The sequence below is a fragment of the Callithrix jacchus genome, chromosome 4, assembly GCF_049354715.1.
Source record: "Callithrix jacchus isolate 240 chromosome 4, calJac240_pri, whole genome shotgun sequence".
Classification (NCBI taxonomy): Eukaryota; Metazoa; Chordata; class Mammalia; order Primates; family Cebidae; genus Callithrix; species Callithrix jacchus.
The window spans coordinates 37,252,122-37,265,830 of record NC_133505.1 but is presented as its reverse complement, the minus strand read 5'-3'; the positions used below and the strand labels follow the sequence as shown (position 1 = coordinate 37,265,830).

Sequence of the window (13,709 nt, the reverse complement as noted above, 5' to 3'; positions counted from 1 at the left end):
AAAATATGTAAATCAATAAATGGGCTTGATTACATAAACATAACTAAAGACAAAAACCACATGGTTATCTCAGTAGACACAGAAAAAGCTTTTGATAAAATTCAACATCTAATCATGTTTTTAAAAAGCTCTCAATAAACTAGGTAGTGAAGGAACACACCTCAAAACATTAAACACCATCTGTGATAAACCCACAGCCAGCATCATACTGAGTGGGCAAAAGCTGGAAGCATTCCCCTTGAAAACCAACACAAGACAAGGATGCCTTCTCTCACTACTCCTATTCAACATAGTTTTGGCCAGGGAAATCAGGCAAGAGAAATAAAAAGTATTCAAATAGGAAGAAAGGAAGTCAAACTATTCCTGTTTGCAGATGACATGATTCTATATCAAGAAAAACCCATAGTCTCAGCCCAAAAGCTTCTTAAGCTGCTAAACAGCTTCAGCAAAGTCTCAGGATACAAAATCAATGTGAGAAAATTACTAGCATTTCTACACACCAACAACAGGTAAGCTGAGACCCAAATCAGGAATGAACTCCCATTCACAAATGCCACAAAAAGAATAGAATATCTAGGAACATAGATAGCTTGGGAGATAAAAGATCTCTACGAGAACTGTAAACCACTGTTCAAAGAAATTGGAGATGATGCAAACAAATGGAAAAACTACCTATGCTCATGGATAGGAACAATCAACATCATTAAAAAGGCCATACTGCCCAAAGCAATGTGTAGATTCAATGCTACTTCTATTGAACTACCACTGACATTCTTCACAGAGCTAGAAAAAGCTATTTTAAAATTCACATGAAACCAGAAAAGAGCCCGAATAGCCAAGGCAATCCTAAACAAAAGGAACAAAGTTGACAGCACCACACTGATTTCTTTTTTCTGGTGTTTTTTTTTTTTTTTGAGACAGAGTTTCAACCTGTCTCCCACACTGGAGTACAATGGTTCAATCTCTGCTCACTGCAATCTCTTCATCCTGGGATAAAGCAATTCTCATGCCTCAGCCTTCCAAGTAGCTGGGATTACAGGCACACACCACCATGCCAGGCTAATTTTTTGTATCTTTAATAGCGATGGGGTTTCACCATGTTGGCCAGGCTGATCTCAAACTCCTGACCTCATGAACTACCTGCTTCAGCCTTTCAAATAATGAGATTACAGGCATGAGCCACCCCTCCCAGCCTACCCTGTCTGATTTCAACTGTACTTCAAGGCTATGGTAACCAAAACACTGTGATACAGGTACAAAAACAGACATCTAGACCAATGGAACAGAACAGAGAACCCAGAAATAAGACCACATACCTACAATTATGATCTTTGAAAAATCTGACAAAAACAAGCAATGGGGAAAGGATTCCCTATTTATAAATGGTGCTGGGATAACTGGCTAGCCATATGCAGAAGATTTAAACTGAACCCCTTTCTTACACCATATACCAAAATCACCTCAAGATGGATTAAATACTTAAATGTAAAATCCAAAACTGTAAAAACCCTGGAAGACAACCTAGGCAATGACATCATCACCTGCAAACTAGGACCCTTTACTTCTCTTTCATTTATAAGCCTTTCATTTGTTTTTCTTGCCTTAATGCTCTGGCCAGGGCCTCCATAACATCTTTGCTGTTTTCCTGTTCTTAGGTAGAGGGTAATCAATTTTCATCTTCAAATATGATGTGAGTTGTAGTTTTACATAGAAGCCTAAGTTTTACATCAAATTGAAGAACTTGCCAACTATTCCTATTTAATGATAATTTTCATCACAAATAAGTGTTGCATTCTATTTTGTATTAATTTAATTTTTAACTTTTAGGTTCACTGGTACATGTGCAGGCTTGTTATCTATTTAAATTGCGTGTCGGGGGGTTTGATATACAGATTATTTCACCAAGCAGGTTACAGACATGGTACGTGATAGGAAGTTTTTTAATCCTCACTCTTCTCCCATCCTCCACCCTCAAGTAGGCCTTGGTGTCTAGTGTTCCCATCTTTGAGTCCATGTGTACTCACTGTTGAGCTCCCACTTATACGTGAGAACACGTGGTGTTTGGTTTTCTGTTCCTGTGTTAGTTATCAAAATAATGGCCTCTAGTTCCATCCGTATTGCTGCAAAGGGCATGACCTTGCCCTTTTTTTTATGTCTGTGTGGTATTCTACAGTGTAGATGTGCCACATTTTCCTTATCCAGTCTACCATTGCTGGGCATTTAGGCTGATTCCTTGTCTATGCTATTCTGACTAATATTTCAATGACCATACATGTGCATGTGTCTTTAAGGCAGAATGATTCTTATTCCTTTGGAATATATCCAATAAATGGATTGCTGAGTCAAATGGTAGCTCTAAGTTCTTTGAAAAGTTGCCAAACTGCTTTCCATAATGGCCAAACTAATTAATTTGCATTCCCACTGGCAGTGTATAAGCATTCCCTTTTCCCTCCAACCTTACCAGCATCTGTAATTTTTGACATTTTAATAATAGCCATTCTGGCTGGTGTGAGATGGTATCTCACTGTGGTTTGGATTTATATTTCTCTAATGATTAGTGTGTTTACATATGCTTGTTGGCTGTGCATATGGCGTCTTTTGATAAATGTCTGCTCATATCCTTTGCCTACTTTTTAATGGGGTTGTTTTCTGCTTGTAATTTGTTTAAATTCCTCTTAGATTCTGGATATTAGACCTTTGCCGGATACATAGTTTATAATATTTTCTGCCATTCTGTAGGCTGTTTACTCTGTTAATAGTTTATTTTGCTGTGCAGAAGCTCGTTAATTAGGTTCTATTTGTCCATTTTTGTTTTAGTTGCACTTGACTTTTGCCATCTTCATTTGATACCTTTAAAAAAAATTTTTAATGTTATTTTTTAACACTTTATTTTAGTTTTGGGGTACATGCCAGCAGCTGAGGTAGCACAGTGGGGGGCACGCACATAGGCTGGTGTGGGGTACCGCCAGGAGTGGGACCGTGGTGCTCCTGTGCAATGCTCGCGCCAGCAGTGTTGGTGACAGAGGGTGTGGAGTTGCTGGTGTCTGTCCTGGTGCTCATGCAGGCAGTTGCAACAGCTGGTGTCTGTCCTGGCACTGGTGCAGGCATTGTGACAGCCAGAAAGATTGCTTTAACTTGGGAGGTTGAGGCTTCAGTTAGCTTTGATCATGCCATTGCACTCAGCCTTGGTGACAGAGTGAGACCCTGTCTCGAATTTTTTTTTTTTTTGAGACAGAGTCTCATGCTGTTGCCCAGACTGGAGTGCAGTGGCGAAATCTTGGCTCACTGCAACATCCACCTCCTATGTTCAAGAGATTCTCCTGCCTCAGCCTACTGAGTAGCTGGACTTACAGGTGCCCACCTCCACACCTGGCTAATTTTGTATTTTTAGTAGAGACAGGGTTTCTTCATGTTGGCCAGGCCGGTCCCAAACTCCTGATGTGAAGGCATCTGCCCAGCTGGGCCACCAGAAGTGCTAGGATTACAGGTGTGACCCAGTGCATCCAGCCTGCTTTTTACTGTATTAATTGACTGAGTTGTGTTATTTAATTTGTAGGTGTTAAACCAAACTTACTTCTCCATAAAAAAATCAATCTGGCATGACATATTGCTCTTTTTATGTTTATTTAACTTTAATAACTTTTTCAATAGAATTTTGGGTTTGAGTTCTAGAGAAAGTTGTTTGTGTTTCTCTTTTCTTGTGATTTTGTTGTCTAGATTTTCTTTCTTTCCTTTTTTTTTTTAACGTAATGTTGGCCTCATAAATTTAGTTGAAAATGGTTGCTTGCTTTAATTTCTAAAAGAGTGTTTGTAAAATTGATGCTATTTTTCAATTATATGTTCCATACAATCCATCAGTGAAGCCTTCTGGACCTGGAGTTTCTTCTATGGGAAGCATTCCAATTACAAATTCAATTTCTGCAATTTATCTCTGGCTGGCCACATTTTCTATTTCTTCTTGGGTCAGTTTTTATGAAACCAGTCAGATGATCACCTGCTGAAGGGGCATCACTGTCTTGTGTAAATACTTGAGGTTCCTCATCTTGCACCAAGAAGATTAAGGACACTGACACACAAGGAGTGAGTTTAGGAGCAGAGGTTTAGTAGACAAAAGAAGGACAAAGTGGAATAGCTCTCTCTCTTGCAAGAGAGAGGGGAGCCCAAAAGAGAATTCCAGCCCAGAACAAGAGTGCGCCAGATTTTATAGGCAGGCTTGAGGAGATGATGCCTGATTTATGTAGGGCCCAAAGATTGGTTGGACCAGGTGTGACTTGGTACTTGCATCTGAAGTGAGGACAGTCTTGTGGTACTGAGCCCTTAAACCTGTGGAGTCTGAGGCGAACTCCAGGTAATTAGTGGCAGAATTGTGTCAAATTCTAGGACTCTCAACTGCTTTTGGATATTCAGAAAATTATTTGGGTGGAGGAAAATCCCATCACCATCCCACAGAGAGAAACTTACAGTCAGAATAAGCAAGTAAACATCTACCTTTCGGTCCCAAAGGAAAAGATAAAAAATCATAAACATTTATTTCATGACCCTAATCTGCTAAATAAAGGTTGCCAGCAGCTGTTCATTGTCCACATGTGGAGTTGTCCTACCTCTAGCCTAGAAGTTAGCATTTTCTTTTAGGCATCTGAGAGGGGTCACATAAAAACTAATAAATGGTAGAGATTGTTTCCCTAGAAATATTTCCACACACAAGAAAATATAGATATTAATATAAAACATCAATGTGCACCCATATCCTCTGAGATCTTACAAACCTGGGTTTTTAAATCGTAGTAAGAGACAATGCTGAGAGAAGATGTGTGAATAATCATTTCACCACCATACAATGCCACTCCAATAACCTAGAATATCAACCGAGATAGACAAACAGTGTAATAACTTACTTTCCAGGGAAGGGTGGAAAGATATTATTTATTAGTTCATTCAGACACTCTGAGTGCCTCCCAGGTACCAGATAAAGCTCTTGTCTTGAATCACTGCTCTAAGAATTAAAATTTGTCATTATTTTCCCACCCTTCACACTCAGCACTTGAACCCTCTTCCTACATCAGAATTCCACACTGTCAATAAAAGGAGTCAAACTCTGTAACATACTTGAAGAGTTTTATTCTGAGACATATATGAGTGACCACAGCCCATGACACAGTCCTCAGGAAACCCTGAGAACATATATTCAAGGTAGTTGGGGTGCAGGTTGGTTTTATACATTTTAGGAAGATATGAGACATTCAATCAAATACATTTAAGATGTACATTGGTTCAGTCCAGAAAGGCCGAACACTCTGAAGCAAGTGGGGGTGGGGTTAGTGCTTCTAGGTTATAGGTAGATTTTTAAATGTTCTGATTGGCAAATGATTCAGTTACTATCAATAAAAAGGAATGTCTGGGTTATGATAAGACGTTGTGGAGACTAAAATTTTATCATGCAGATGAAGCCTCCAGGTGGCAGGCTTCAGAGAGAAAAGATTGGAAATGTTTCTGATCAGACTTAAGGTCTGTGTTGATGGTAAATGCTGGTCAGCTTTTCCTAAATTCTAAAGCGCATAATGAGACATGTTCAACACCTGCTTCCCATGGTGGCCTGAGCCAGTCTTCCTTGTGAACTGTTGAGTGCCCTGGCTGAGGAGAGTGTCCATTAAGATGGTTGGGAGGGGTGGCTTTGAAGTTTATTTTTGGTTTACAACATGTAAAGTGTGTGTGTGTGTGTGTGTGTGTGTGTGTGTGTGTGTGGTGGAGTCTTGCTCCCAGCCTGGAGTGCAATGGTGCAATCTCAGCTCACTGCAATCTCCACCTTCCAGGTTGAAGTAATTCTCCTGCCTCACCCTCCCGAGTAGCTGGGATTAGAGGTATGCACCACCGTGCCTGGCTAATTTTGTATTATTAGTAGTGATGGGGTTTCACTATGTTGGTTAGACTGGTCTCAGACTCCTGACCTCAGGTGATCCACCCAGCTCGGCCTCCCAAAGTACTGGGAATACAGGTGTGAGCCACCATGCCTCTCCTACAACATGTAAAGTTTTGAGAGGAGACAGAAGTCACCTCCCTTCCTAGAAGAGCACAACATGCCAGTCACCACTGCAGTTGATCATGGACATGAGTCTTAGGCTGCACCAGGCAGATAAGCACTTGCTGAAGCAGCATCTTTCTCTCCAGTAAATGCTCAGGGTTCAGTGTCCTGCACCAAGAAGATTAAGGACATTGACACGTGAGGAGTGAGTTTAGGAGGAGCAGAAGTTTAATAGGCAAAAGAGAGACAAAGTGAAACAGCTTTCTCTCTTACGAGACAGAGGGGCTCCTAAAGAGGAAATCCGGCCTGGAATGGGAGTGCATCTGATTGTATAGGCAGGCTTGAGGAGATGGTGTCTGATTTATGTAGGGCTCACAGGTTGGTTGGGCCAGGTGTGATATTTACAGTTTGTGGGGAAGGCTGTTCATCCCACCCTAATCCTATTATGCAAATGGGCTTTCCACTTGGCTGGTCCCATGTTGTCTGCTGTTTACTGTACACATGGCTGGTAAAAAGGAAGATGGAGCCACCATGGTGAACATGCCTAGTCCCAGGTGTCCTTTTTCTATTGGCAAAGCTGCCGCATTCACCTGTGAGAGCTCCCATCTGGCTTGTCTGTGTCTGGAGCTTGATTTTACAGACTGATCCTTGTTAGAAAAGAAAATTATTTGGGGATGCTTTTCATTAAAAGGAAAACCTTGCTGAGGGCTTCCATACCCTTGCTCTCTGCCTAAATAATTTCTTCTTAACTCGTATATCACTGCCAGAATCTGAGCCAGAATGAGGCGACACAGAGAGGCTGGGACTGTGCAGAATGCATTTTGGTAAAGATGGCTGGGTGGCAGTGGTGATGTCCAGTTTCCAGGTGCAGCAGTGACATCTGTCCTAGCCTCAGGGTTCAGTGTCCAGCACCAGGGTGTCAGAAGTGTGAGCAGTGGCGTCTGTGCTCAGCAGCAGGGACAGCTGTTCCTAGGAGGGACCTCATCCCAGGTGGGCTGTGGATTTTGTTCCTGGTTGTGTAATTTCCATCCTGGTTCTGTGGCCTCCCCCACAATAAAATTAGCCCCAATGCAATGTATCACTACTTTATGTGTAAATTAGAGAAATTTGTTTTCCATAGTTTGCTCCAAGAAGTGAGTGAGAAATCAGTGTGTTGGGCAGTGTCAGAGAGCAGCATTCAGAGGTGTTCTTTGTGTGAGAGCCACATCCTATTGTCTACCTGGCCTCTGCCCCATCATGGAGAGATCAACAGGGAATATCACATCACATAACTGATGATGTACATCCTCCCTTTTCTTTCTGAGAGAAATATTTTCTTTTACACAAGGTTTGGAAACCCACCCCATCCACCCACCCTGGGCACTCTGATCTCTGATCTCAGTGGTTCCCAATCTGGCTCCCAACAGCAAGCGCAGGGGCGTAGAAAATACTTAGGCCACTTCCCAGAATACCTGTCTCAGAGTATTATACACAAGACCAAGACATCACTTATATAACAAGCACTACAGGCAGGCTGATGCTCAGACATGTGGGATCCTGGTGTTCTTGATCTGGAGACCAGAAACATAGTCTCCAGTCTCGTCATAAATCCAGAATCTATTGCTCAACCTGGACTTCTTGGATCTGAGAACCACATCCAGGTGATCCCTGTGCACATGGGAGTTCCTTGTCTAAGTGTCCTCTAGGTGCGGGGTCAGAACTGTGCAGTCTGCTCTGGGTGTGATCTGATCAGATCCCTTAGAACTGGAGGTCCAGGATTCAGTTCTTGCACTCATTATCTTCTAAAGCCAGTCACTTCCTTGGTGCCCCCATCCATGCTTGAGGATTTAAGTAGTATTGTTTATATGGTGTGACCTCCTATGTCTCCAGCCCAGTATATTTCTCATTTCCCCTGAACTCTGGAGTTGTCTGTCCAACTGTCATCCCTGCTCGTTAGGCTACATTCCTAGTAGACATCTCCTCCACTGAGTGCCTGGGATGCCCCTTCCTCAGTATGCTCCTGCCACAGTCTCCCCATTTCCACAGCAGCTCTACCCTTCCTTCTACTCACTCATTTTACAACTATGGGTGTCCTTGATTCGACCACAGATACAATCCATGGCAAATGCTGTGAGTCCATCTTCAAATGCATCCAGAATCCCCTCAAGTCTCACGATATCCCCTGCTCACACCCCAGTCAAGGTAATGACATCTCCAGCCTGGACTACTGCACTCGCTTCCCACTGTTTTCCCTTCTGCCTCCCATGTCCCTCGTCTCTCAATTCTGTTCTCAGCACAGCAGTGAGAGATCCTTTTAAAAGAGAAGTTGTACCACGTCTCTCTTCTGCTCAAAACTGTCTGCTACCTCCCCATCTTACTCAGAGTAAGGGTCAGATGCTTCCCCACACCCTCCAGGCCCATCTGCCCTGGCCGTATCTTTGACCTCACCTCAGATCTCTCTCTCCAGCCCTCCTGGGCTCCTTCTTCTCCTGGGAACACAGACACCTTCCTGCCCTAGTGCATTTGCACTGGAGGTTCCCCCGCCTGGAAAGAACTTCCCCAGACATCCTCGTGGACAACTCCTCATGTCCCTCAACTGTTTCCTCAAAGGTCACCTTTGCGACGTGGCGCACACTGACTATCCCAACACAACAGCCACCTTCCCTGTCCCCACTGCCCACACCCCGGATCACCTGCCTCAGAGCAAGTCCCACCTTCCAGCACTTTCCTTCCTTGCTCTGGTGATAGTGTATCTATCGTCTGCCTCTTCCCGCTGGAACACATGCTCCACAAGGTTAGAGATTTTTCTGATTTTACTTCAGTGACGTTCTGCAGATGCAGAACCACTCTGTCCTGTGTCTGGCCGACAACGAAGGTCACCGTAGAGCATCTCCTATTCTAAAGGCAGTATCCTTATTAACATAGACTCAGGCCAAGTGCTGTTTCTTGGCAGCTACAGCACAAGGGCCCCTCACACTGACATCGAGGCTGCCTGTGCTTTTCTCAGCAGGGCTGCTAGTGTGTCCTCCCTCCCTCATCCCTCCTCCCACACCAACTCCCAACCCACACACACCCCTGCACACTGCAGCACACAATCAGTCTTCTTTCTTCAGGAAAGAATAGTCCTTGATGATGGGTCCAATTTCACAAACAAATGTCAGTCTAAATTAGACTCTGCTTTATAGATTCATGAGTTGGGATTGGAGGCAGCACCAAGATCACTAGAACCAGGGCAGGGAGAGAGGGCAGGAGAGCAGAGCAGAAGAGGAGCCCTAGAAGGATGGCAGGAGGTGAATGGGTCTGAAAATTTGTCTCAGAAATGCAGAGACTCCCGTGTTTAGGGGCCACCCTGCTCAATGTGTGAGCCTCTGTGGTCACAGCTCCAGTGGGACCAGTTTCCACTGAAGGAACAAGGACAATGGAGCAGTAAAGCTGACCCAGCTGAGGACTGACCACATAAAGCCCATGATGGACTCAGCAGGGCACAGGCCCCGTCCACACTCGGCTCCTCACAGCCTTCTCCATCCCCACCTGCAACAGACTCAGCACAGAAAACATGTGGATTCTGGAAGGTTCTCGGGTCTTTATTTCCTCTCTCAAATTTTAGGAATTGACTTATTTAATTAACCCATCAACCTCTCATGGAAAATATTTGAGAAAACACATTTATATTCAGATTTTTATTTTCCATAGGGAAGTAGGCGGTTGCAGCACAGTGCACCATGAAATTGAGACAGAGATGGAGACACCCAGCCCCACCGCTCTAGAACAGGAAAGATGACTGGGGAGGGAACACAGGTCAGCGTGGGGACAGGGGTCACGGTGGACACAGGGTGGGCTGTCTCTCCACCTCCTCACATTATGCTAACAGGGACACAGACACATTCAGATGCCTTTGCAGAAAGAGATGCCAGAGGCTCTTGAAGTCACAAACGGGAGGCGTGAAGAAATCCTGCATCTCAGTCCCACACAAGGCAGCTGTCTCAGACTACAGAAAACAACAGTCATGAACAAATTCAGGTCAGTCATGGTAAGTGATGAGACTCTGGACAGCCCACCACACACTCGAAACATCCCAATCAAAGAATCCACATTACCCAGTCCTGTCCCATCTGCCCCTACTCCCGCCCACTAGAGACCCCCAGGGTCTCACCTTTACAAACTGTGAGAGATACATCAGAGCCCCGGGCACTGTCACTGCCTAGGGTGGAACAAAAACAGGACCTGATCAGAGTCCGCAGGAGATGTGGGACAGGAGGAATTATGGGGTGGGTGAGCTCCTCCACACTCCCGCCCCCACCACTTACACGTAGCCTGAGAGTAGCTCCCTTGTTTTCCACCTGAGGGAAGAAAATGTCCTCTGAAGGGCAGGAAGAAGGCAGGGCCATGAGACTTTAGAGGAACCTCTTAGTCCTGAACCCAAGAGAAGTTTCTAGAATCATGATTATACACCCAGGGCAGGATCAGAAAACACAAGGAAAGCAGGTGTGGGTCCTAGACCAACCGCCCTCCTAAGGTCTGTCCTTAGCAGGGACCTTCTCCTGACTTGTGACTGCTGGAATCAGGACCCCAACACCACAATCGTCAAGGTGATACATCTGTCGTTCATTGTCATATGTGCTTCACAAAAGAGTAAGTGCTGGCACACAGAGCCCCAGGCTGGGTCGGCCCAAGTGTGGATGGTGCTTCCCAGTAATGAGGCAGAGAACACTTCCACCTGGGGCTTGAAATACCCAGTGTGACAAGAAAACCCAGACCCCACCCCTCACCCTTTCTCTACCTGAGCTCTTTCTCTTCCACATCGCAGCAGAGACCACAGCTCCAGTGACCACAGCTGCTAGGACAACCAGGCCAGCAACAATGCTCACAATGGGGATGGTGGGCTGGGAAGGCGGCTCTGGGAAAGGAGGGGAAGATGAGGGGCCCTGACCCCAGACCTCAGCCCTGACCCTTCTGAAGGCTCCAGAAGGGCTCCTGCTTTCCCTGAGAAGAGATGTGACCCCCCCAATTCCATCCCTACCTATCCCCTTCCTTACCCCATCTCAGGGTGAGGGGCTCTGGCAGCCCCTCGTGCTGCACATGGCATGTGTATCTCTGCTCTTCTCCAGAAGGCACCACCATAGCCGCCCACTTCTGGAAGGTCCCATCCCCTGCTGGCCTGGTCTCCACAAGCTCTGTGTCCTGAGTTTGGTCCTCCCCATCCCGCTGCCAGGTCAGTGTGATCTCCGCAGGGTAGAAGCCCAGGGCCCAGCACCTCAGGGTGGCCTCATGGTCATTGATGGGGTGGTGGGTCACACGTGTCTTTGGGGGTTCTGATGGGAAGAATCAGAAAATTTAGGCAATTTGCATCTCTCATGGGACACCCCAGCATCATCCATGGGACCATCCTGAGAATGGAGAGGACACCTGAGGTGGGGAAGGGAGCACAGAACTCAGACACCAGCCTGGACACAGGCACCTGCGGTAATCTATTCTTTGAAAAGTTCTAGTCTCTGAGTTCTAGTCTCTGTAAGAACAGGGATTTCTGGTCCTGACCTGACTGGAGGCTGAGGGACTGAGAAAAGCTGGAATCTGACCTTCAGACACATTGAGTGTGAAGCAGAGAACAAGGCCTGAGAGAAAAGTCACGGCGCCCAAGGCGGCTGCAGGGGCCAAAGGGGACCCCTGATCAGTATTCCAGGGACCATCTTCCCCTCCATTTCCTCAGAGACGTCATCCCTTAATTGTCCTAGAGAGCAGAGGGGCCCTCAGAGGAAACTCAGGAAAACCCGCCATTCTCCATTCAAGGGAGGGCGATATTCTAGCGCGGATCCCATTTCCTCCCCTCCTCGTGGGAGGCCATCCCGAGAGATCTATAGGAGATGGGGACGGCTTCCCACTGCCCCTGGTACCTGCGCGCTCCAGCGTCTCTTTCCCGTTCTCCAAGAATCTTTTGAGCATCCCCACGCACTCCCCCTCCAGCTGTGCCCTCAACCGCTCTGCATATTTCTCAGCCTCCAACTTGCGCTGGGTGACCTGAGCTGCCGTGTCCGCGGCTGTCCAGGAGCGCAGGTCCTCGTTCAGGGCGACGTGATCCTTGCCGTCGTAGGCTATGCGGCAGTATCCGCGGAGTAGGCGCCCATCTGGCCCCAGGTCGCAGCCAAACAACACCTGGAGGGTGTGAGACCCTGGCCCCGCCGTTGCGGTCAGCCCCGCCCAATTTTTGGGCCTAAACTGAACATGAAACTGGGTAAAGGCGCCTTGGGGCCCTCTCAGGTCCAGGATACGACCGGGTTCTGAGCCTCGGGGTGGATCTTGGGCCCAGAGACTCGGTGGGACCCGGGCCGTCCGTGGAGGATGAGGAGGGGTCTTTACCTGCGCCCCGAGCCAGGGTCACTCACCGGCCTCGCTCTGGTTGTAGTGGCCGCGTATGATCTGCAGGCTCACTCGGCAAGCCTGTGCGCAGGCCTCTGTTCTCCGTGTCAGCAGGTCCCAATACTCCGGTCCCTCCTGCTCCGCCCACGGCGCCCGCGGCTCCATCCGCGGAATCGCGGCGTCGCTGTCGAACCGCATGAACTGCGTGTCGTCCACATAACCTACGGCGATGTGCCGGGGCTCCCCGCGGCCGGGCCGGGACACGGTGGTGAGGAAACGGCTGAAGGAGTGGGAGCCTGGGGACGAGGAGGGGCTGAGACCGCCGACCCTCCTCTCGGGGCTGCTCCCCGGGTCCTGCGCCCCCGCGGGACGGTCCCCTCGCTCCTCCCCGCAGAGGCTGTTTACCTCCCGACCCCTAACTCACTCGCCGAGGTCTTGGTCAGGGCCAGGGCCCCCGAGAGCAGCAGGAGGATTCGGGGCGCCATGACCCCAGCTTCGGCGTCTGGGGAGAATCTGACTCCAGGTGGGTGACTGGTGGCTTCAGAACCCGAGATCGCGGAGACGCCGATTGGCTTATCTAGAAACACGGCACCCAATGGGAGCGGGAACTGAGGAGGCCTCATGAGTATCCAGGAAGAAGGACTTGACAGGTTGGGAGAAGTGAAACTTAGGGGAGTGGGGAATCCTCAGCCCTGCATCTTCTCAATATAGACTTGGCCTGAGACCCTGAGAGCCACGCCTGGGACCTGAAACTTTGTCCCTCAGACCCTCCTGTTCCCTCAGTTCCCATTGCCCACTCAAATTGTGGCACTGTAGAGAACAGTTCCTTTTCCCTAAAAACTTTATGTTCCTTTCTATTTAATCCTTGCCTCTCACCCTCACCCCCTTCCCTTTACTCAACAACTGCCCTGCTTTCTGTGACTGCAAGAGTGAAATTTCTAGATTTTCATGGACATACAATCATGTGCAGTCCTTTGTTTGGTCTCCCTTAGCGTAACAATGTTTGAGATGTTGACATTCATTCCTTTTTTGTTGCTGAGCAGCTGCCGAGTATTGCTGGAATCCCAGTTTGCTCATTGGTTTCTCTGTTCTCCAACTGATAGACATGGGGATTACTCCAGTTAGGGTGTGTTATTAATGAAGCCACTATAAATTACCGCTCACAAGTGTGGCCTTACATTTTTACTACTTTTGGATAAATACATATTTGTGGAGTTGCTGGGTCATGTGGTAACAGATGAGTAGCTGTATAAGAAATTGCCAAACCACTTTACAAATTGGCTGCAACATCTTTTGCATTTGCACCAGCAATATCAGACCTTCCTATTTTTTCCATATTCTTGCCAGTATTTAGACT

At 47.0% G+C, this 13,709-nt stretch overlaps 1 protein-coding gene across 11 annotated transcripts; it reads right to left on the bottom strand.

Annotated features, from left to right (window-relative positions):
* Window positions 1–9,663: 9,663 nt before the first annotated feature.
* LOC144582087 (patr class I histocompatibility antigen, A-126 alpha chain-like) lies at window positions 9,664–13,271 on the bottom strand. 11 transcript variants are annotated; one of them, XM_078368636.1, is made up of 9 exons: window positions 12,777–13,271; window positions 12,379–12,648; window positions 11,890–12,165; window positions 11,575–11,640; window positions 11,035–11,310; window positions 10,779–10,895; window positions 10,306–10,411; window positions 10,152–10,199; window positions 9,664–9,986 (listed from the first exon to the last, which is right to left on the bottom strand). In XM_078368636.1, exons 1-8 carry the CDS (start codon window positions 12,973–12,975, stop codon window positions 10,193–10,195), a joined length of 1,317 nt encoding a protein of 438 aa, XP_078224762.1. In that variant the 5' UTR covers window positions 12,976–13,271; the 3' UTR covers window positions 9,664–9,986; window positions 10,152–10,192. The 11 variants fall into 11 exon arrangements, with proteins under 11 accessions (XP_078224762.1, XP_078224760.1, XP_078224763.1 ...); XM_078368634.1 differs by having other exon boundaries at window positions 10,306–10,358; XM_078368637.1 differs by having other exon boundaries at window positions 10,306–10,338.
* Window positions 13,272–13,709: the final 438 nt, after the last annotated feature.